Below are 24,998 nucleotides of genomic sequence, written 5' to 3'. Positions count from 1 at the left end.
GAAAAGCAAAGAAATGAATTTATTTGGCAACACTAAAAGAGTACGTGGTTCATTTCCAAGCACTTTTACAGAAGATGGATACTATGTTAAAAACTTTATCTTTACATACACCAGGCTTTATTTAGGAATATCTTTGCTATAAACAGAATGGAGCATAACTCATGACTGTAGCATGTGCACCTCCATGGAAGAGTAGTTATACACAATCAGATCAGGCATGCTCCGACGTCCCCATGATAGCCGCACTTTGTCCTTTCTTTTAACCTTTTCTTCTACCAAATTGGACTGCACCTCAAGTCCGTCCCTCATTATTCTGAATTCTTATCATTTCTCTTTTCTTCATCCACCACTCTGCTGCCTTTTATTGTCGTCCCCCTTATCGGTTGTCCCCTGCTGTGGCTAACCCTACTGTCTGTCGCCCATCTGGGTTTCTATAATAACAGACTATTACTGCTTCTTCACAGAGAAGAGAGTGCACCGGATAGCTCCACATTGATCTGGTTCCAGTCTTTATTGGGCTCGGTCCCCATGGAGAAGTATGGGCCAGACTACAGTTATAAAGGAAGGGAGATGACAGGACTATAAAATGGACCAATTGTTGGAGATTAAGGCACTTTACTCCAGAATATAGTTTTGGATTTATCTTCCAATCGATCTAAATAGCATTGATTTTGCAATTGTCACCAGTGTAAGTACGTGTGTGTGTGTGTGTGTGTGTGTGTGTGTTAGAATTAGGTACCCTTCTTACAAGTCAGCAGGCCAAAACAGAGAGGGGAAGGGATTCACCTAATAAACACAAAAGGGTTTAGATACTAAAAAGATTCAACTATATTCAGACAAATAACTATTCACCACCAATCGTTGGCTGTAAAAGTAGTCAGGGGTCAGGAATCTAAATATGATCTGCACAATAGTGTTCAGGAGAAAAGGTGCAGTATTTGCAATGCACTGTTTATACTTCAGACACAGAGGACACTACATGTACATATGCCGGAGGGAAACCCACTGCGGTGCTCATGGGTATAAAGATGGTGTGATGCGATCCAAACATCACACTCTGAAATTCCCAGACCGTAAACAACACAACGCTCCACTACAATTGAACAACTGAGTTATGCCCGAGAGCGAGAGACTGTGTGTGTGTGTGTGTGTTTGTATTTCTCTCTGTTCTGTGTGTGTTTTCATGCATGTTTAATGCTGAGTGGGACTTCCTGGTTCAGTGGCACAATGAGGGTCTTACGTAGATTTGGTCGTTTCCGAAGCGCTTCTGCATCTCGTAGAGCAGGCTGCTGTCGGTCAGCTCACTGAGGGATGCCAGGTCGTCATTGGGAGCGGGAGGCATCAGCTTGACCTGAGGAAAGCGCAAGCTGAGAGTAAACACCAACAGGCTTCCACTAAGTCGGAGTATTTTACATTTGTTGTACAAGTTTGGGACAGTGGTCTCCAGTTAAATTCCTCTGAGGCCTAAAGATATTGCAGCACTTTGTTCCAATCAAGTTCTTCACCAATGTATTTTCTTTATTTTCCAACATTTGAAAAGTACTACAATGCTCTTGGGTCTTAAATGCACATTATTTGATACATATATAGCACATATTGTCTATTCAGATACTTCTATGAAACAACAGTTATTACATACTGTGTGATGTTTCAGATAAAAGCAGACGTGGAATGCTATGCCTGGGAACATTTGGGATTATCTGTGTTCTCACTGCCTCTCAGTGTTTGTATAGTGCGTGAGCTGTAGGACGACACGGTACCTGCTCCAGTTTGCTGGCTCCAGAGCTAAAGGGGCCATCTAGGCCATTGTCCTGTGAGGGCTGTCGGCTCAGAGCTCCACCTGCCTCTTTGAACATGGCACACTTCTCCAGCAGACTGTCCCGCTTAGAGATAGAGAGACCCAGGGGGTTCCTGTGTGATAGGTTGACAGGCAAGGTGTTGGAAAAGACACAAGGTAAATGGACGGGAAGCAGATTTGAGAAAAATGTAGGAAGGGAGGGGGGGGGGGCAGTATTTACAATTTATAGAGTAACCATAAGATAACAATTGTGCTCATGAAACTGTTAACCCACAAGTTCTTGACAGGAGTGTTGAGGTCGTGAGAACCCGCATCATAGCGTTGGTCAGTGGAGGGTAGAGGAGCGGAGGGGTCCTTTAGTCTCTGCAGCCAGCTCTCCTCTGCATTCAGCAGCATGTCCGCTATGGGCTCCGACGCGGAAATGTCTGGTGAAAGTGAAAATAGTTTTTTTCACCATTCTGTGCCATCAATAACAAAAAAACAACATAATATTGGTAATATTGTTGGCCAAAGACCATAATACTCTGCACTCTAAAACAACCAGATACGCCTTTCTGTTCACTGGTCTCTCACCATGCCAACCCTCCTTCACAATCCGAGTGGATTAACCTGCACTGGTGCACAATGTGAAACCCAGTGTGGATCATCCAACTGTGCTTAAGAGGAAGGGGGAGATAAGATCCCCCATCTGTAATGAGGTGTAACAGGGCACGAGGGAAGGGGAATGGCTTCATCCCGTCTTCATTTGTGTCTGAATGACAACCCCCTAGACTCCCATCTCTTGCTCCGGCTTTCTTTCGTCACGTGGCCGCTGAAGGAGGGATGTGGGGCTTCAAGTGAGAAAGAGGGGGATTGTCTCAGTCTCTGAGGGCTTGTCTCACATCTTTTCCAAACCTACATGCTAGAAGGAGCTATTGATTAAGGCCGGAGTGAGGCAATCAGAGTTGCGATGAAGCCATGGGAGTAAATGGTTAGAGGCAGCTATGGTATTCTATCCCACAATAGTCGAGGAACCCAAAGCCCTTCTATATGACAGATTTCATCACTATCACGCTTCACAATGACTACACTGCATTCATCAGCAGCCCGGTTCAGTGAATGGTTTTGCAACAGATCTGTTCAGTTTTAAGATGCGAAGAGTTCAACCCTTGCTGTGTGTGTGTGTGTGTGTGTGTGTGTGTGTGTGTGTGTGTGTGTGTGTGTGTGTGTGTGTGTGTGTGGAAGGGGAATTTAGAAGCTTGTTTGGGATCATCAGCCAATTACAGCTTTCACTCCAACATTGATAAAATGTATGTTTAAAGCCAATGTTTCTCTTTAAAATATATTGTGTGCATCTTTGAGCGCTTAACAAATGTACTGAACGCCTTTCCTTTCTCATTTGACAAACAGGCTAGCAATTGATGAGATGTGTCCAGTCTGTTTAAAGGCGTTTCATTCGTTTATCTTCTTCTTCATGTGTTATGGCCTGCATGTACAACAAGTTGCATTACCTCCCTCTGCAAATGTCAGGAATGCGAGCATATTCCTGCATCCTCGTGCAGCAGAACACGACATTAGGGCTGATATAGGACTTAACTGCCTACACGAAATGTTAAATTCTACCGTTTAACAGCCTACGCGATTTCTACACAGCAAATGAAATGAAAGGATTTCTATTCATAGTTCAGTCATATGAAGCTAGCACAGCCTAACGGCAGATTACACAGGACGGTTGTTGCCTGACTTCGCTAGCATTCTACCCCGAAGCTGAGAGCATTGGAGCAGCGAACTGCATCGAGCCACCCTCACTTTCTATCATCATTCTATCATCAGGCTTTGTAGTAAGAGCAAAACACTGCTCCACAGCAACAATGGTTAATTCAATTTAAGACTGTATGATTTTACAGGGGGTCTAGAATTAAAATAACATCGTAAGAGTGGATATCATTTTTCAGATGGCAGATTGATAGAGCTGCAACAAGTTATTTAAATCAATAATCACTAATTAAGTCTTCCTTTAACTGTAGTACCTACCAGTCAAAAGGGAATCCTCCTACAGTAGACAGACATTCACACAACGTGCCCCTCATTGAATCAGTGCAGTCTTTATTCAGATCTCCTATTTATCTTGTAAGCTTCAATTAAGATTTTATTTTTTTTTTAAAAAAGAGTAGATGCCTTTTGATAATAGGATACCTTTATGCCCATTAGCAAATTAATCACTCAAGCCTTTTTTGATTACTGCTAACACCTCATTTTAATCAATGCATGCGTGTATGTGTGTACGGGCATGAGTAAGGTGTTCATGTTTTCTTTCATTAATAAATGCGTTCTCCCTTGCAGATGCACTCCGATGAGCACAGTTCAGCGGTGACTGAACCTCATTCACTGTGTATACCGAGTGTGTGTTTATGAGCCTGTGTTTTATATTATCACTGTGATTATTAATGCATTTGCAGCTGAATAAGTCAAAATCCATTTCTCCGCATCTTTGCCTCATTAACTCTAGATTGCTAAAAACACGTTTGCACATTCCAGCAGCAGCGTTTGTGTGTGTGTGTGTGTGTGTGTGTGTGTGTGTGTGTGTGTGTGTGTGTGTGTGTGTGTGTGTACGTGCACATGTGCGTATTTGTGTGAATGCCTAAATGCGTTACCTGAGGGCTTGTCTTGGTTGCAGTTCAACAGAGTCGGGTTTGCTCTGTGCCTCAGGAGCTGGCTAACGATGCTTGTCTGTAAGAGACGGGAGAAACACCCACATCCATTTTCATTAGATCCTCAGAAAAGACTAACATTTCTAGGGCACTATTAACCGCAGCAACTTTCAAACCAGCAGTGCAAGAACAAACAAAAAACATCTCATAGCAGATTTTTTTGATCAGGTCAAAGGAGATATTCCCACATATGCCGCTACAGTGTAGATGAATAGATGTAAATCTAGGATATAGTGTAACACAAACCAGGAATTTGAACACTGAGCATATGATAGAAACAATGTATGTATGTCACACATGACAGATACAAGCGTTGCCCCTGACTGAGGAGATCCTTTCATAATAAGCGTATCTTCCATCACATGCCACAGAGGAAGAACCCCATGGTTGTCGACACTCATTTTCGCACACAGTGACATGTGATGGCTGTCACCTCTGTCCTCCATTGTCCCGTCAAGGTTTTTCCTTTAGTCTAAGCTGTCGGGCTCTCTGGTCAGACTTGTTCTCCTTTCCCTCTCATTGCCCCATTCATCTTCTTTTTGCATTCTCGCTGTCAACACCCCTCTTCTACTCTGTGGACTATCAGCTGCAAAGAATCCAAGATGTGATCTGTGAATACTAAGTGTGACTTAATTTATTGATAACGGACAAGAACCTTCAATGATTCTTGGTAATGTAAGAAACATGGCATGAACCAGCAACTGTCTCAGCAGCTAAATAAGTAAAGCACTGTTGTGGCTGATAGTTGAACACAAGAACCTACTCAACCAGAGCATTCTAGGAAATCAATAAACCTAACTCATCCCCTTCTAGTGGTCACTAGGCAACCCAATTACCAGAATCAAAAGTTGTCATTGTATGTTTCTGCAAACCATGGACATGTTGAATCTCAATGTTTTCTGAATCAGAAATATGTTTCATATCAACATTTCTATACACGTGTTATAGTGTTTTAACTGCTTGTGGCGCTTTTGACTGCAAACTGCATTCCCAATTACGTTAAGGTTTTAGGCAACAAAACTACTTGGTCATGTACAGTAAAAGTTTGTGTTTTAGGTTGAATTAAGTACGATACTTTTGGTTTCACACGGGGCACAAAACACCCGTCTCCTGGGGGAAAGTCCTATGTGACTCGACCATCCACCCCATCCTCCTCCCTACGTGGACTTTAATTTAAAACTTATCTGTGTAACGTAATTTAGGCCACACTACCACATTTAGCTGCAATGCAACAAACACAGTTTAAAGACTGAGCATGTCTGGAAGATTTCCATTAAATTCAGGACACCTAAAACATATTTCCACTATTTTTGCAATTCACTTGTGCATTGAGAATATTAAACAGCAAGAAACCACATTATCATGCTTGGGCTAAGTAAACTCAGCTGGTAAAACTAACTGCAAACTATTGTTACTGACTCTCAACAGTTTAAGGAGCGTTCCAAAGCAGCAGAACTTCTTTGTACTAAAGCGGCGTAAGAGGCATCGCCTGCAGTACGGAAGAGAGTGACTCAGCACATTCAGCGGACTCAGACGAACGTCAACAGCTGTTCGGCTATGAGTCTATAGCATCTCTTCTGCCCACAAACCCTGTCAGCTGCACTCACACCCTATAAATATGGACAACACGTCAGTGACACCACAAGATCTTAACTCTTTAATCGGTCAGGAGGATCAGGAAAAGGTCAGCACACTGGGTTCCGCAGGGACAGAGCAACCTCATAGCTGATGCATATTCAGATAGACAAAGGTTTTTGTAAAGGCTCAAATTTCCTTTTAAAAATACGTGTCAGATTTAAAAAAATATCTTGAGATCATGAAACTTGTTCAGGTGGTTGCTATATTGCCACAGCTTTCATATGTACCTTCATTATAAAAACTGAATTAATTAATCCAACCCCAGTAGGGCTCTACTTTAACATCCTGACATTTTTGTTTAAAAATCCACACACAAAACTATTAAAAATCCTTCCCTTAAGAGAACATATCTTGAAGAGCCTAGAATCAAAGCAAGGATGCCAAGAGCCAGGGTCTAACTTCACAAGACAGAGAGGGAGGCTTAATTAGCTGCAGTAATAGGGTCATGTATCTTCTTAAAGGGTCAGTGTAGTACGTATGCCACGCTGCAGATTGGGGTCTTTGAGTTTAACGTTCCAGTTCGTGTTACAGTTGCCACCAAGTGTTTCCAGGCAACGGTTTGCTTCTGCCTCATATCAGCAAAGCCTCTTCTTGGTGGGACCAGAGATTTAGTTGGCTATATGCATACACACATCTTGAACCCCTAATATCCTGACTGCTGACATGTCACTGTCAGTAAAAAGGGAATGGTGACAGGAAGTGAGTGTTCAGAAGGCTCAGGGAGTCGTTGGTATGCAGGAGGCAAAAGCACTGGCACCAGTAAAGAGCCGATGGCTGAGGTGATTTAGCACTGCAAGGGAAACTAATCGATTCTCCAAACTCTAGAATGCCACTCTCAAGTCAGATCCACTTACATATTGCACACACACACACACACACACACACACACACACACACACACACACACACACACACACACACACACACACACACACACACACACACACACACACACACACACACGCAAAGAGTAATTGCTTATGCAGAAAGTCTTAAAATCAAAGAGACAAAAATAGATTATTATTCCATTTAGAAGATTGCTATCCGGAAGACTTGCACATTTTGATGTAGTGATTAACAATAATAATAATAATTTAAACCAACAACAAGATGAAGAATTGTATAAGAGGAAAAACAGAAAACAAAGGCAGCAACTCTGAATGAATGAAACAGAGAAAGGCTGCCAGGTGACACTCTAGAGGGGGCAAAAAACATGTTTTCAGGGTAGATTAAACCAAAGAAGTAGAGAGCGACTATAAATACCGGATGAATCATTTTACTTTTTCAGCAGCCCAAGCACACAGCACAGACATGTAATTAAATATCCAGTGGGTCAGCAAGATCTGAACGTGTTCACTTCCCTTCCTTCATAGTTGGACTCCTCCCAAACCACCAGATCGCATCGCTCCAACAACTCTCCTCCGCCCCATCTGGAAATCAATCTCTTTCTCTCTAAGAGAGACCATTAAACGGCTAATCTAAAATGCTGTAACAAATGCATGCGCAGTACTGCTCTGTGCCAGCAGTTTGACTGTTCCTAATCAATAGGCCCAAAAAAAGAGCAGCTTATCAGAGTGTGTGCAGGGTAACTGGAGGCAACTTCCTCAGAGGAAGCACTCATCTGTCAATAACATCCTCGTTATTTCATTCACTCAATTAATGACTATAATCACAACAGATCAATGCAGCTGGATGAGTAGAAATTAAGGGGAGTACTTCATCAATGTCAATGTGACATTTTGTTGAGCAGCTGGGACTTACCTGTCCATATTTAGCAGCCAGGTGGAGTGGGGTCCAGAAGTTGTTGTCAGCTGGATGAGGGTCCGTTCCACTCTCCAACAACACAGACACCACCTCTCTATAACCACTGGCACATGCTATGTGGAGCTTCAGAGAGAGAGAAAGAGAGATGCAGTTATGACAGCATCTAATAAAAACGGAGGTGAAGGAAGAGGACAAACCATGACCAGGGGGAGAAAAAAAAGAGGTCAACGCACGCACACTAACACATGTGACCGTACTTACCAGTGTGACCCCGTCATCATTGGGCTGGTTGAGGCTTCCCCCTGTGGCTACAAGCTGTCTGACATCAGAGAGCATGGTGCTACGTCTCTGCATCTTCATGGCGTGCATGGATGACACATCCACACCTAAAAACACAAACACAATTGAGACCCACAGGTTATGTTAAGTCTTTAGTTGTTATGCTTTAAGAAGCAGTTTGACATTTTGGAGACGTTCTATGGCACTTATATCTGTGCGTTGAAATTAAAGCTGGAGTCCCATGAAAAACCGATCAAACAGCTAGCTTGGCCTACACCTCTAATTATCGCGTTATTTAATCTGAACAAAAACAAAAGCGAAGAAAAGATCACTTGCCATTTTACAGGGCGTTACGTGCTATACGTGACTATTTCTTGGCCGGGAGCAGTGACTTCCTGGTCTCAATCGTCTTATTTTAACTCTCAGCAAGTCGATCTGATCATTTAATAAACCTTATAAGTAAGATTCAGTTGATTAAAACTAGTTGGTTTACAGAGTTTTCCAACATGTAGGGACGAGTTACATTCAAGTACACGTTTTGCATTTAAAGATTCCCCAGTTTTAGCAGAACTAAACCTCTCAACAGGATTTGGCGTGAGTTCAGCACGGTGCTCTCCAACAGCGGTTGTGCAGTTTCGGTGCTGAATTCCAACACAACCACAGTATGCAATTTAAGGGAGGGTGTACAGCACTGGCTGGGAAAACACCCTCAAACTGACAGCACACTAAAACCGAAGCCTGGAAAATCAAGTGATGGCCAAAAGTGATCCTGATGTTAATGACAGTTCAATAAAAAAAGCAGATGTCATCCAATACTCGTAAAGAACAAGGCTACTGTAGCCGTCCGACTCTTTGGCTGACACAGCCAAACAGTGGTCTACAAGGGCATCCATCCCAAACTATGAAGATCAATGCACGGCTCCACAATCACATACACACAGAACACCTGACTGTGGTTGCCTCAATAGCGTGGATTGATTGATAAGCTTTAGAGAACTAACTAATGGGACTTCTCCAGGTAGACTGGTTGGATTAGCTAATCAATACATTTGTCTTTACAAACAAATGAGAGCCAAAGGGTGTGTAGCTTTTTGAAACGCACTCATAGGAACATCACCATAACAGAAGATTATTATTATCCTCTACAGTGCCAATACTTGGAGGAATCCAGGATAACATGAAAAATAAATGACTCGGCTGCGACAATGAGAAAAGAAAAAAACTAAATTCCTATTTCTCCCTGATGTAGAGACACATGGACAGTCTGTCTGTCTTTTTCCCACAAACCTGATGGGCATAGAGAGCATACAGCCAAGTTGCTATAGCAACAGAGTGAGCCTGTGTGAGTAAGAGTTTCATAGCGGCAAAGCCCAGCGTGATGGGGGGGGGAGGGTATCAGGGGGGTACACAGGAGGGAGAGATCTCCACGGGGGCTGGCAGAAAGAAGCAGAGCAAAGTCTCAAAATATTCTGTGGCTGGGGAGTCAGAGAGTCAGCCTCTCTCTGTGTGTGTGTGTGTGTGTGTGTGTGTGTGTGTGTGTGTGTGTGTGTGTGTGTGTGTGTGTGTGTGTGTGTGTGTGTCTTTGATGAGTTAGCTGTCTGCACTCAGAATCTTGAATTTGTTATATGAACTCGAGGCCAATGGCAGACGGATGAGGGAAGACCCTCTGTCATTGTCTATATCTGTTCCTGTCTAGCTTTGTCAGCACGATTCCTGGTCCCCTTTCTCTGCGTGTCTCTCTGTATTTTCTCTGGCACTTTTCCATGCCTCTCCCGCTGCCACTCAATGTCTGTGCCTCCACCACGTTGGCCTTTGTGTGCCACAAACTCTCTTGTGCCTTTATCTCTGTTATTCACAGCCCGTGTTGACCTTCTCCATTCTCTGTGGGAGACAAGTGCCCAAATCGCAATCCACCATCATTAGGCCTGTGGGTATACTTCACCTTCTCACACACTCTCTCTCACACTCACACACACACACACACACACACACACACACACACACACACACACACACACACACACACACACACCAGTCTACCTGCTGGTATGACATATTAACCATTCACACTATCCCTATAATTCCTAAATGAAACATTTACTTTCTCTCCCTGTGCGTAATTGTTTTCTTTCTGAAAGTCTGTGATAACATGGAATTGAGCAATTGTGTTTCATTGAATCACACTTTTATTGGAGCTCATGATAAATTAAAATTGCAATGTTGCCTCCCTGTCTTTCTCTCACTGAGCAACGCACCACAAATGAGAGGTGCGCAGAGCTTTACCATTTTCCTCCAGGTGTTTTCGGAGGATGTAGCTGCTCTCTGTTCCCTCGGAGGCGTAGTCCAGAGGAATGCTTCCGTTGACGTCCTGCAGCAGGACATTCACCCCAGTCTTCCACACGCAGAGCGGGAGAAAGCAGAGAAGACAGAAGAAAAAGAGTTTTAGCCGGGGCAATTCATCAGACTTGAAATCAACGATGAAGCTGGCACAATTATGGTGGCTTCCCTGAGGCGTATACCTGAGCAGAACCATGGAGACATTAACAGACAATACAGTGAATTAAAGAACTCATTAAATAACTGCCGGGGGGGGGGGGGGATTACCGGTACCTGGGTTCATCGGGGTGAAGCGTGAGATAACATGGAAGGCCTTCCCTCGGGCTCCTTTAATGACCGTTACTCTGACAGTGCAGTCGTTGGTCACAATATGGCTCCTCTTTGGAGGATCTCCACTGTACTTATTATTTGTGAAAATGGTGCTATGCTTCACCAGTAAAGCAGAAATGTGTACAAGCCATGCAAAATGTACTCGGGTGAACTTTCCTTCTGTCCATTTCATTTTTATCCTCCCCTCTTTGGGGTTGGGTACTAAAAGTAACACACATCCTTTCAAGAGGAAATTGTCAGCATCCAGACATAAATCGCTTCCTGTTGTTTGACTTAACCGTAAAAGACAAGCGGGTGTAACGATCGTGGCTGGACCAGGTCTGATAACGGGGACAGGGGACTCTAAGTGAGGATCCTTATTGAATATTTACAGCTAATAGAATTCTAACGGCCGAGTTGAAGTGCGGCAAAGAGATTTATGACCCGGTCCTTCGGTAGACAGAGGGGGAAGGGGTGGGGAAAGAGAAAAATGGGAGGAAAAGGGCTGAAAATGCGAGGAGGGAGCCGGCTGACAGAGCAACACAAGAACTGTTAACCTTAGCGCTCTGAAAACCCGAGCAGCAAGACCACAAGGACACGGAGCCATCAGTGCAGCCTTGCAGTTATTAATTGATTCATAAACAGACAAAGTATTTTTTTTTTTTCAATAATGAAAAATGTTTTGAAGATATTCAAAGAAAACGATTTTATTCAAGAAAGGCAGAGTAATTACAGTGCGATAAAGGCAGCACAACGCTGTCAAGTCCGGTTATCAGAGGACATGTTCTGGTGAGCGTTGCGGTTTCTGTGTGCGCCATCTGTGTCGTCTAGTGGGAGCTGTTTTTCACTCACTTACGAGGGTTAGTTAGGGTTTAACAAAGGGAATTAATTAACATTAATAACTATCAGCTGCTACTTGGTGACTATTCATGAGACAACAAGAAACCTTATCGCGACGTGAAGCACAGCTTGAAGAGCAAATCATGAGATGAGTGAGTCAGAGAGAGTGCATGTTATTATGCCCCTTCCGCCACACACACACACACACACACACACACACACACACACACGCACACGCACACGCACACACACGCACACTCCACCCCCCCATCCTTCCCTTACACTTTATTGTCAAACATGGACTACTCCATCAATATTCCTCAGATTTGTGCTTTGCACCCAAACGGTAATCATCTTCCTCATAAACCCGACAGTTTCACTCAGGGTGCCTCTGGTAACATGCGAGTGTGTGTGTGTGTGTGTGTGTGTGTGTGTGTGTGTGTGTGTGTGTGTGTGTGTGTGTGTGTGTTGCATAGTGGGGATTAAGGGGTGTGCTAACCCAGACAATTGACTTCAAGGTCCAGTAAAAGTCAATAGGGGTCTGGCTGGATGAGGTTAGATATATCTTGCTTTGTCAGGAGGCCACTCTCATCACCGCCTGCCTTCCCCCACAGCTGAGTTACAAAAGTCCAAGACCAGCAGACAGATTATGGCGAAGGAAGCATGCCGTGAGGACCATTAATCATGTGTCTGAGCTAACATGATAAGTGCTGACGGATATAAACGAGTCGGCGCTAGACGGCAGGCTGCGCAGGCTGCGAGGGTTTAACAAGTTGACTTCTGACCCCGACACGCTCCCAAGCCACAATATGATGAATCCACCTCGGACATCCCGGAGATGGAAATCTGTTCACACTACGCTGTGCGTGGGTTATAATGGCAGTTGTTACATGCAGTGACTGCCACAGAATCAATAACAACTAGCAGACATGCACTGAAAGCTTTCCCATGGGGCAGTCACACTGCCTGTCACATTAGTCACAGCCCGGCGGATTTCATCCAAAGCATGGGGCCCCGGACACCATTGCTTTTCTTTAAAAGGCTCATTTACATGAGCATGATATGGGACCTTTGGATATCTTTGATTTGTGTTTGGGGTTTCTACAAGAACATGTTTACAAACTGATAATTGCCAAGTATTGAATTCTAATCTGAATGGCTTGTTGAATTACAGGTTTTCTGATCCAGGCAGCCCACAACAAAATGACTAGGGTGTCTTATTTCACAGTTTGTGGGACTCCAGATACCCAAATGTATGTGCACAAGCACTGACAACGTGAGTTTGTCATGATATGTCTCCTTTAGATCTATACCGTTGTGTTTGGAGTTAAATTATTTGAATCTCCTATCTAGTTTAAGTCAGATGTGTACAAAGTTTAACATATTTTTGGAAATTTTTCCCAAAAAATGCAATCCAGTGACAATGAGCCACTTGATTATCAAAAAGCTGCGACAAAGAAATGTACGAGAGGCAACCGAGCAATTATTATTCTTAACTGATTGCATACAACATCTGCTCAGCTGTGATCCGCCGTGCTGCAGTGATGTGTTGTGTTGTAAACAGCAGAGGCGGCTGGAAAGAAACTGTAATCATCACACTTCTGAATCCTCGAAAGCATTTCTGTCTGTTCATTGTGTTGACCATCATGCAGATACTAACGCTGTGATAGGACAACGTACTGCATTGTTGACCACTCTTCATTCCAACATTAAATATTTACTCACATTGGCATCACAATCTATAAATAGGAGATTTAGTTAAACCTATAACCAGGAGTTTGTTCACAAGTTCTGCATTTGAAAATGTAAATTGTTTCAAGCAGATTATAGAGCATGGGAGCGTGCAACAGTTGTTTAGAAGAGGGAGGTTTATATTATCAACCGAAAATCCACAGAAATCCAACTGGTGTGAAAAGCAGCCGGGGGGCTTGCTGTTTATCGCTCCACTTCAAAGGACTCAGAGTTCAGAAGTTTTGAATTCATCATTTACAAGCACCGAAAGTGGGTCACTTCTACAACTGTAACCCTGTTTTGAACTGTAAGATGAGAAATGACATTTTGGGACAGAACCTGTCTCCCAGGGACCAAAGGATTGCATTGCTACATCTTCCCCGGCGTAAGTTTAGACACAGAAAGCGAGTGTTTCACAAGGAACTACGGTATGGAAAAGAAGAAAAAGGAAGAAGAACAATACTAAAAAAAAAATCTGTTGAAGTGCATCGGTGGTAAACAGTTTAAGACGACAAACTCAGTTTTTTATGTCGTTCAAGAGTCCATATACTTTCAACACTGTGCACTTTCTCTCAAGGAGACAATGAAGCAAAATTGGGGCAAGTATGCAATTAAGTCTAACCACTTAGCAAATCTTTTCAGTTCAGAGTTTCATGAGGAACCAAATTAGGAAGACATAATTGAGCCACTATAAGAAGTTACATTTGATAAGTATCTTGTGGGTTGTAGCTGAATCCCAAAGATGTGACACATGGAGATCAAGAGCCTCTCTTAAGGCTTCCTGACGCATGTGTATGAGCCTAGGCTAACTACACTGGACTGTGTTGAAATCTATATTAGAGACAATCCACTGTACCTCTAAACTGACAGTTAATCCTGTCAGAGTCTCAGTGACCAACATTAACCACAGCTGGAGCTAGGAATAGCTTAGGAGTGTATTTGGGAATGGGTTGGGGAATCAGACAGTTTAGAAATGGCTTACTGCTTCTCCTGCTGTTTGGAGGCAGGAGATAAGAGCGTAAACATGACTGCCAATCCGGACACAGAGCAACAATCCCCCCCCCTCCTTTCCCCCCACAAGACAAGCGTACCATCTCTGTCAGCGAAACATTTCTGCTTCTCAATGAAGGAACCGGAGACAGGAAATCAAGGACAGAAGCAGAGGACGAGGGGAGGACGCCATAGATTAGTACATATTAGCGGCCCTATTCCTTCCTGTGCCAATCAAAGATAAAGCTGCCAGTCAAGACCACTGTTCCACTTCTCATTAAAATGTAAACTCGTTATATTCGGAGGGAAGATCTCCCACTTAAAGCTCTGATAAGGCTGCAGCTCGCAGTGGAGCAGAATGACTGGGCCCTGGCAGGGCCTGTGGTAGAGGAGACGGGTGTCAAAATGAATGAATAGAAGAAAAGGGGGGAGTGCATCTCTATCTGAAATGTGGCTTGACTGAAGCTTTTTTCACCCTTAGACAGGAACAGCATTGGGCTTTCCTGCTGATTACACCAGTGAAAAAAAACCCAAGTGCTGATTTTACCCTAAGGAAAATTATTACATTTCAAGTATCCTCTCTGACTTGGCTAGCCTCCTCACAACCACATATTGTCACAATCACAAAAGCATCCACAGAGGCATATTCAGTGAAATAAATTAGTGCTTACTATCATAGGACTTTGAAGCCGTGTAAACTTGGTGTAAACTGGAATAATTTCTAACTTGTCACAGCGTTGAGAGTGATTTTTAGAATTTCTTGGAATCTTTCTTTCTTTAACCTCTGCTCCCTTCAGTTCTGTGGAAAAATGACCTCATTTAGTAGAAACTGGTTGTGTCTTGGTAGTGAATGGGAGACATTTAGTTACTGCCTTCCAGGGAGCAGTATCAAATCTCTCTCTCTATCCTCTCTCATGCATCGCCTATCATGAAAGCATAACTCACTGCATGAATTGCATTTGGCGTATCCATATCGCACCATGCTCTACAAACTAGGCAGCCGGCATGAATCTTTGCTTCGAGGGAATTTAAATGCATGCAAATATGCAAACACGCAACATACACATGAACCACCAGTCACTACAGGCTGACAGTTTTCTCGTTGCACATCCTTCGCCTGGCAGCTCTTCAAACGTATCCATTCCTCTCAGGAAACGCATCTTTCCTGCCCCACACACAGACAGCAATCACTCAGGACCCAATCAGCAGAACCAGGCTGTACTGGATTGTATGGAGCTCCAGACTGCAACTTCCGTGGGTCCAATCAACACCAGCAGAACAGCCCACTGAGTGACCGGGCTGGATCCGCATGCCCTCCCCTGCAGCTGGCCCTGCTCTCGTTATGGACCTAATCAGTACAACCACAGCTCTTGTCGAGACCGACCCGACAAGAGCGGGGGAAACATCCTCCACAGAGCGGGCTCTCTCTTTGATATCATGCTAATGCCAAAATTCTAAATATTGTCATTTTCAATGATTCAGCCGGGTTTCATGAGAGAAATGGCAAGCTGTGTTTCAGACCCTCTTTAATCCAAAACCTCTCGTGAATGCAAAACGCTCCACTTGGACAGAAGATTCTGGATGACTAATGTGAATACAGCCACTGGTCCAAAGCTGATTTGAAACACGGAGTTAGTACGCCGACCCATTCCAAAACACTAATCTAATTTGTAGTTGACACGCTTGGAATTGCAAGGATCAACAAGAAAAATGACTGAATCACAAATTGTGTGTCCATGCATGTGTGAATGTGTGTATATTTAAGTCATTCCCCCACAAATGTACCACAGGTTCATGTTTGAATGTGTGTTTCTTACCAGCAGCAGCAGCAGCACCACGTCTGCATGGTCACACACACACGCTACATGCAGGGCCGTCCACAGGTCTTCGTCCTGTAGGTTGACATTCAGGCCCCGTTCGATTAGAAGCTCCGCCGCGAACACATTGTCATGGCGAGCACACTGCAGAATGCAAGAACAGTAGATGTCCTTATTAGATGTTTTTTAGAAATGTATATTTCCTGAAGCATCGCTAACTATAAACAGCACACATGAGTGGTTGAGGGCGTACTAATTAATATATGTGAAAAGGGTATTGTACAACAATATTGACAATTACATAGGCCTACGTGCATGGGCCAAAATGATAAATGAAAAAATAAAAAAAAGCTATTGGGACTCTATCACGTTAGAGGACATCTCCGGGTTTTTGCTGCAACATTTTGTTAATGAATTGACATTTTAAAGTTTTACTTTTTGCACTTCTCATCAACTGGGGAGAGAGAATGCTTCAGAATGTATTGGGGTACTGCAGGTACAAGTGTCTAAATCTAAATTCAATTCAATGTAGCTGTAACATCACCAGAAATTTCAAGTAATACTTTGCAGATTATGATTTTAGAGCTTCTTCTTAGATACTTCTCCTTAAGTACAATTTTTGGGCAAATTAATCTTTAAATTAAATCAAAATATTATCTACCTTTGCATAGTATTAGTGTGAGTGTATGTACTTGTATTAATCAAGCTGTGAGCACAAAAGCCATTCATAAAAAAAAAAGATAATAACAATTTAAGTGAAGGTTAAGATTTCATTTTTGGTTACCATTTGGCTTATATTTAGGTAAGGGCTAGGAATGTAGCCGGTATGGTTGAATTTGGGGTTGACTCCAAGAAATGAATGTAAGTCAGTTTAATGTCTCTCATAATAGTTGTATAACACTGTGTGTCTTACCAGGTGTAGCAAGGATCCCCCAGAAGAAATGGGAGTGTTTTGGTCTGCTCCCTCCTTCAGGAGCCGCAGCACTGCAACACAACAAACATCCATAATGTTAACACCTGCTGGATGTGAAGACAGACGGGGTGCTTGGGGCGTATAGTGAAGCCGTATAAACACACTGATCTGTGCCAGTCACTATCAAAACCGATGCCTGTCCTTGGCATGTCGGCGTGGATCAGTGTTAAGGTTGTGTGTGTGCGTGTGTGTGCGTGTGTTGTAGCTCCTTGTTGCAGCAGCGGGTCAGAACGCCACATATCGCCACAACGTCACATGCTGTGAGCTCCAGTGAGCCGCACAACCCACTCACACGCTGACACAGGTCGACTGAAGACGACACAAACCACTACGAACAAGTTCACGCACTCAGCCATGAGCGCATGAGATGTCTAAAACAGGTTGCAGTGATTTTACTGTACCGCTCATATATTATTTATTCAACATGTACCCAAAATGAATGAGGCCCCGGTAGACGAGAGCGAGAGAGAGCGTGACAGATGAATAGGGCAGGATGGACAAACAAGAGAGCGAGGCGGAGCGCTGTAGTTTGGACATTTTCACTGACACTGACAGCAATAGATGGATACTGACTAAACCCTGGAAGAACTTCTCACGCACGCACGCACGCACACACACACACACACACACACACACACACACACACACACACACACACACACACACACACACACACACACACACACACACACACACACAAAAGACTGGAGTCTTTGAGCAAAGCAAATAGCTCTGAGGACAGTAACCATGGTAATTAAAACAGTAATAATTCTAGCTAATGAAACCAGCTGATGACCCCCATGAGGTCTTTTCACTTAAAGGGTCATTATGAAGACAGGCATGCTTAAATAACCTCATCCAACCCTGCACACACAGCCCCCCCCCCCCCCCCCCCCCCCCCCACACACACACACACACACACACACACACACACACACACACACACACACACACACACACACACACACACACACACACACACACACACACACACACACACACACACACACCATGTTTTAAAGCCACACACCAGAGTTTTAATACTCTGAACACACTACCACTGATAATAAACATGTTGAAGATCACTCATCTGTTGCCATAATGTATTGTATACAGAGGGTAACAATAACTGGAGCTCATATATAACAGTATACAATGCAATACAACAAAATCACAATATGGCCTCAAAAGAACAGCATAGATTTCAACAAACACACACACTTTGAAACAGTCTAAATTATTAAAATATATGGCTAGTTAACCTGCATAAACAAGCTACAGCTGTTATACACTATATACCAAACGTCACTCTGATCCTTTGAATGTTTAATCACTGTTGCAAGCTTGAGCGTAATATGGTTTCTTAGGTACATCTGGGTAAAACTAATGAAGTCTCATAGAGAGCAGCTCTGCAAGAAATCTTTGTTGTTTGTTTTTGTTGAAACCGTCTTGAAGGTGCTGTTTAAACATTATGATTCAACAGCACCGCAAACTACAGCCTATAAAATGCGTATGTATTTGTATATTGGTTTCCCTGCATCGTATGTATATTTCATACACTCTGATAACCGTGTTCGGTGTGCATACAGTCATCTATGCCCCAATATCTATGCACTTAAAGTATATAATACTGCTAAGGCTGATTCTGTTTGTTTTCATTATATCATTATTTATTCATTATGTAAGTGAATTATTTATTCTTCTAAGAAATTTAAAAAAGAATTGCTCCTCATCATCAACATGTGGCCTCAGATAGCTTATGTTGAGAAATGAACCAATCAATAGATGTTCAAAATACCACTTATCTGCAAATGGCATAAAATACTTGTTAATTAGGAGGACAAATATTTGCTGGTTTAAGTTTTCCAAATGTGAGTTTGTAGTACATTTGGGGTTTAAACTTTTGGTCAGACAAAACAAGAAGATTTTCATCATCATCTTAATGTTTCACTATTGTCTGACATTTTATCAGCTAAACAATGAAGTAATGACAAAAACTTAATTTAAATCTATAATATAAATAATTGTGAGCGTGTTGCAATCCCATGAATTTTGTCTGCAAAAATATTTAATTTGACTAAGATATGAATGAAGGAAAGCTGTAACCAGACAATGTTTAGTGAGAAATTCACATTTATCAATATTGTCATCGGTTCCTTCTCTGTTTGTTGACTAATCAGTGCATTGACTAATCATTTGGAAAGCACATGCCGACATTCCAAACACATACTGTGCACAGACATTTCCCCACTCTTCTAAAGGCCTTCAGTGCTTAACGGCCTTTAAATGGTTGATGAGAAACAAACTGGGCAACCTTTCAGTCAATCAGCACAATTACCTCCTGTCTCCTCAATATACTGTTGGTGCTCAGACTGTAAACCACCAATTAAGGCTCATCTAGCACTGAGGTCTTTACCAGGGAATAGATAATGATCTTTCCTTCCTGTCCATCAAACAGTATATCATAGGGCTGCTTATTTTTTTAAACGGTATCTCATAATTAGAATTTTCACAAAAATAAACTATTGATGAGTGCAAGTGGTCAGGAAAAGTCTCTCGACTGTAAAATTTCCCGTCTGTTAGAACCGGTCAATGTGCTTATAGTGTATGTCCACTATGTCTGTTTGTGGCCAGTGGAAGAGATGGGAGGACAAAATCCACACTCCTGAGATTTTAACCAGGCCACATGTCAAGTAGCAGGTCGGTACCAAGATGGATACAAATGGCTCCCTTGTCTTCAAGCTCTAAAGCGGCTGAAAATGATAACCACTCTGACAAATACGTGGCATTTCTACAGTTAAAAATATGTTATGAGATCGTACAGTTTTATATCATTCAGTGATAAACTAGAAAATGTAGTATTATCCAAGAACGTAGATGAGGAATACTGTCTAACAAGGAGCAGCAGAGTGCATTTAGGAGGCGTTGCAGGTTTACAGTAAAGAATGTTCGTCTCTGTTTTGAGCACCAGCCGTCATAGAGATGTTTATCTTTAGAACAGCTACAACAGTCATTTTCTCTCTATGCTAAATCTTTATCTGCCAATTAGTGTTTGATTGTGCACTGAGTTCAGGCTTTGGTCTTGGTAGTGTGTGTGTGTGTGTGTGTGTGTGTGTGTGTGTGTGTGTGTGTGTGTGTGTGTGTGTGTGTGTGTGTGTGTGTGTGTGTGGTGTGTGTATTACCCTCAATCAGGAGGCTACTGATAGAGGAATGGGGAGTGGGCGCGAAGCAAAGTCGGTTGTCATTTTGTGGAACATTGCAAAACAGCTGTTCAAGACGTATGTGGAGTTTCCATGGCGACCAGATAGGAACTGGTAGCAGAGTGGAAAAGAGAGAGGAAGAGAGGATGAGAGAGACAAACCTATATACGATAAGGATTGATCCGCATGTGACATTCTACAGCCAACCTACAGCTCAAAACAAAGAGTGAATTAGTAGTTTTAAGATTCCCGACTACTCACCTGCTCACCTCAAAATCTATGCTTGTGTATTGTAATACCTGAATATAGCTATTCTCTACTACACAAAGAATTGCAAAGTAAGTACACTTTCAGGTTCAGTTAAACAAATACATTTGCACTTCCCTCCCGAAAAGGGTTCTGCTAAGAAACAATATCACAAACCTCCACAGCAAGCCATGTCAGTGACGACCATATTATTCGTTGTTGAACTTGTTGAAGTAGATATTATGCACGTAGCGAATGAGCATGCTCCGTAGACACAGTAGATTAAATGTACATCTCTTCAGCCTCTCTTTTTGATTCTTCTTCATTTTACTGGACCGTGATATTTAGTGGTGTAGCGGAGCATTGTCTATCTTTGATCCGTACTGATCCCTCCTCACGGTTCAGAACGCACGTGAACCGCGGATTAATTACACAGTTTAACGTTAATCATCACAGTGTGAAATAAAGTTTTACTGACAATCGTTGTCCGCCGATATTCAGTAAATATGCGATCAAGACGTCGGTATTAATGTTTTTGTAGTTTTGTAGTAAACAATCAATCTGTGTTTGAACTGAGAGGACGGTGGCGGCATCGCTAACGGCTAATGAACGAAGGTTCCGTTCAGTTACATTATGATGCGTTCTGTTCAGTGAAAATGAGTATTGGGCGAAGAAAAATTATGACATTATCATGTTTCCATGTGTAATCTCTTAAAATGTAGTGTTGGTGAGATACGGTTAAATAAGGTTGTTTGAAGGAAATGTTTAGAGCATAAATAGATATTAGAGATGAATTCTGATCTGTTTACACTAGCTCTAAGCAGCTTATAATACATTATTAAAACTAATGACAAGATTTGTTTTGGTCCATAAAAATATAATCTTTCATTTTTTAATCATTTGAATTGTGTGTTTTTATGAAGAAAAATACCACTATAAAATACTATAACAAAGTAAAAGGATAAGAATACGACAGAATTTTACACAGACTTCAGAACGGTTTAAATGATTTTTGGAACGTTGAAACAAAAATAATATTCTGGAACTTGTAGACCAGCTGCTATAATCACACAGCAAAGGGATCCGTTTCTGCCAACATGGATCATCAATGATCCGCAATTAGTATCGGCAGCAAAAAACATGATCAGGGATCTCTAAAAGTATTGCTCCTCTTTTTCTTTTGTTCTGATCCGATCTGTGATCCGATCTGTGAGTTGTGTGATCCGTTGCACCACTAGTGATATTCCATGAATTCAATAAAATCCTTGTAATGAATCCTCCACTATATGCAATTTTCTTCATCTAGCGACCAGACACATTCGTCCCATCTACAGCATCACTCCTTGGCAGCCCCATATGAGATTCTGTTGGAATCCCTCACCCTTACCAATGCTCATGTCTCTCTGGCCCTTAATCACACAGTCATAGCCACAAGGAGAGGCACCGTCTCACCTCACTGCCCTACCTTTCTGAAATGAGCTTTGACATTTTTCCAAGGTTTCGATCCTGATGAAAAAAGGCACCGGTACAGTTTTCCAATAATGCTCAACTCTAAATGTAGATTATCTCATGGTGAGTTCTATAAAATGGAACGGGCATCTCTTGCCCACTTGTTCAGAAATGAGACCATTTTATGAAATGCATGTGCTAAAAGTCTGAAACAATGCCACACACTTACAGCATATACACCAGCCTGAAGTATTCCAAGGACTAATCTGCTTTCAGGAATAATAACTCACAACATTGTGTAAACAGCCTCCATGACTAACATCACAAAGTACTTTTATTTTTCGTGCTCTCTGTAACACTGATAGGTTTTCAATGTAGCAAGTCCCAGGGACCCACCGGTGCTCCTTTGAGTAGGTCCACAAAAAAATCTGTGTTTTTGGACAAATTTAACTTAAAGCGAGATATATGCGGTAAGATTATGGCGGTTGCTGGTTGTTGTTTTTTAGACAGCAAGGTTTTTTTTTTTTTTTTTTTTCAACACAGATGTGTTGTTCACAATCCCCTGGAAGCACCCATAGTAAAATGTTAATACATCAGACGCGGGATGCGTACTCAGCACCGTCTCGTTCATCTTTTTCCCTCTCATACAGAAAAAGGTGCACTGATGAGTCATCAAGTGAACCAAAAGAATTAATTTTAGAAGCCGAGCTAAACCGCACTGCAAGTGAAAAGTTTCAATATGCTGCCTGATGACGCAGTTAACATTATAGGGATCCCTGCTGTATCAGAGAGTCTTATGGTTTAAATTGGAGATATCATGACATCTTTCTCTACCACCTCTGTGGGCCTAGGCCCCGTTCTGTCAAAAACACGACAGGTGTTTGGCATGCCTTTAATCCCAGCATGCTAAATATGAATGTATTCCTGTAACATCCATATTCACCTATTTCCCCCATCTCTCCTCTTCCCCGTCTGGCTAAGGTGCCGTCCTGAGTATGTTCAGAGGATATCATTTCCTTTGATAGACGCACAACATAACAAAACATCAATCTCTGATCATTTAAACATTGATCCAGGGTAACTACTGAGGACTAAGGAGCAATATAAGCACCAGTGTCACCTTGTCGCAGAATTTTTCTGAATTAGGAGGTATTTAGGGGCTCATTTCAACAGGAAAAATTCCGGTTTTAACTACCAGTAAACATGCTGCTCTGTTTGTTAAGAAGCTTTGCTGCACCAATCTGGAGGCAGGCAGCGATCCACACATATGGCTGAACATTGTATAACACCACACGGTGCAAATATTTTTCCTTTTTTGAGCAATGTAATGATTCAGGTTTATGAATTGTGTCTAAAGCAGTGCTCCAGAACAGACTGAAAGCTATTAGCTATAAACTATTACCTCTGCTTGCTTCACTTCCTCACTATGGAGAACTGATTGGAGCCTGTGAGTCCCTGCGAGATGGATCTATACACACTGATCAATAGTGGTAGTTCTGACGGACGCTCTCGAGTGTGACACGCATGCACACTACATGACTTCACAGCATTAAAGCATTGTAACACTGAAACAAAACAAGTACAGCAATGTCAGACGACATTCTCTGAAATGTGATGCAATACTAGAGCAGACGTGGCTTAATAGATGAGGTCTCAATGTTTAGCAATGGACAGTTTTTACCAGATGGGTTTTCAAACCATGCATGTGGCATCACAAGCACTTCCAAGACGATGTGATGCAACAGGCCACTTTCGACTTTACGTCATCTCAGACTTACCTGAATCACCTTTCTTATTAAGCGTTTACAAATGATTTACATCAACTTTGAACATTTATCACAATGTGTTTGGCCAGGAACCGTCAGCTCAGTAAAGAACCAAATGATCATATTTAACATCTATATTCTGTAGAAAGGAGAGGTCATAATAGAAATAGATTGTCGGTTTCGTGGCTACAAAGTAACAGCTGCTGCCGTTCCACATGTGTCTTGTTTTGATGAAGTTTAGAGATTGGTTTGGGAAAAGCAATTTCACCAAATGTCAAAATGCAAGTGAGCCAGATGTTTGCATATGACAGATAGGAATGGGGAGGAAATATAGTATGCTCCTATCTAATATATATGGCTGTGTGCTCTTGGTAGTTTTTTCACCTTAAGCCTACAATATCCTCCCGAACCAATTTTTCATTTTCCCACCATGTTCAACTTGTCCTTTGTTCTCCACCCCGCTTCTCTTTACCTCATTCTCCTTCATCTTATTTTCTGTACACTACAACTGATAAGAAAATAAAACCTTGTATGGCTGTATGTGTCTGATATCTCTGATTAACTGGCTGCCTTGCCAGCAGACTGAGTTTCTACTCTATCTGTGAATCTAATTCTCAAGCTCACTCACTGAAAACAGGTTTTAATTAGGACATAACAAGCGTTCACTAATTCCCTTATTCCATTTCCCTCTCGGCCTCTTTGGCTAATCTTTTCTCTGGGTCTTTTGCACACTCACAAGTTCTTAAAAACAATGATGAGTCGCCCAAACGTCTTTCCGTCCATTAATCATCAACAACTGGGGGAAAACGGTTTTGAAGATTGAAAACTAATCAAGTTGGCATGTGCACAGTTTGTTCATGATAACATATACATGTATGAGGAAACAACTTATATCATAAAGAGGAAATCAGCCCTCACATATGTCGTTTAATATTTCTGTTGTGGTCTGCTTTCCAGGCAACGCACTCATTGTCAATGAGTCAAATGCAAATCTTTTATTCTTTTACCCCGACCCACCAGATTAACCCCTGGGCTCTCATTGCAACGAGTGTGTGTACACAATCCATCCTTATTAAAAATACCTCTGTAGTAAGGGGAAAAGATCCAGCACTGCTCACACATTACTCCAAGCCTGAGGCAAATCCTATCACTCCATACAGAAGGAAAAGAG

General features: G+C 42.3%; 1 protein-coding gene across 4 annotated transcripts in view; it reads right to left on the bottom strand.

The window, feature by feature from the left end:
* Positions 1–24,998, bottom strand: part of myo16 (myosin XVI) — a 97,545-nt gene that overhangs the window by 47,504 nt on the left and 25,043 nt on the right. For all 4 annotated transcript variants that reach the window (XR_011102211.1, XM_068704915.1, XM_068704914.1 and 1 more), the window contains exons 3-11: positions 17,107–17,177; positions 16,194–16,337; positions 10,453–10,561; positions 8,152–8,276; positions 7,888–8,013; positions 4,432–4,507; positions 2,073–2,223; positions 1,761–1,911; positions 1,241–1,351 (exon numbers count right to left, since the gene is read on the bottom strand). Coding sequence is in view for 3 of the 4 variants with exons in the window: in XM_068704915.1 (XP_068561016.1) it covers positions 1,241–1,351; positions 1,761–1,911; positions 2,073–2,223; positions 4,432–4,507; positions 7,888–8,013; positions 8,152–8,276; positions 10,453–10,561; positions 16,194–16,337; positions 17,107–17,177 (1,064 nt within the window). In the remaining variant the exon portion in view is untranslated. The remainder of the gene's footprint in view (positions 1–1,240; positions 1,352–1,760; positions 1,912–2,072; positions 2,224–4,431; positions 4,508–7,887; positions 8,014–8,151; positions 8,277–10,452; positions 10,562–16,193; positions 16,338–17,106; positions 17,178–24,998) is intronic.

Source organism: Cebidichthys violaceus, unplaced genomic scaffold (genome assembly GCF_023349555.1).
Source record: "Cebidichthys violaceus isolate CVI_PGR_0920_01 unplaced genomic scaffold, fCebVio1.0.p SCAF_11, whole genome shotgun sequence".
NCBI classification, from domain to species: Eukaryota; Metazoa; Chordata; class Actinopteri; order Perciformes; family Stichaeidae; genus Cebidichthys; species Cebidichthys violaceus.
This window is presented reverse-complemented; position numbering and strand designations above follow the sequence as displayed.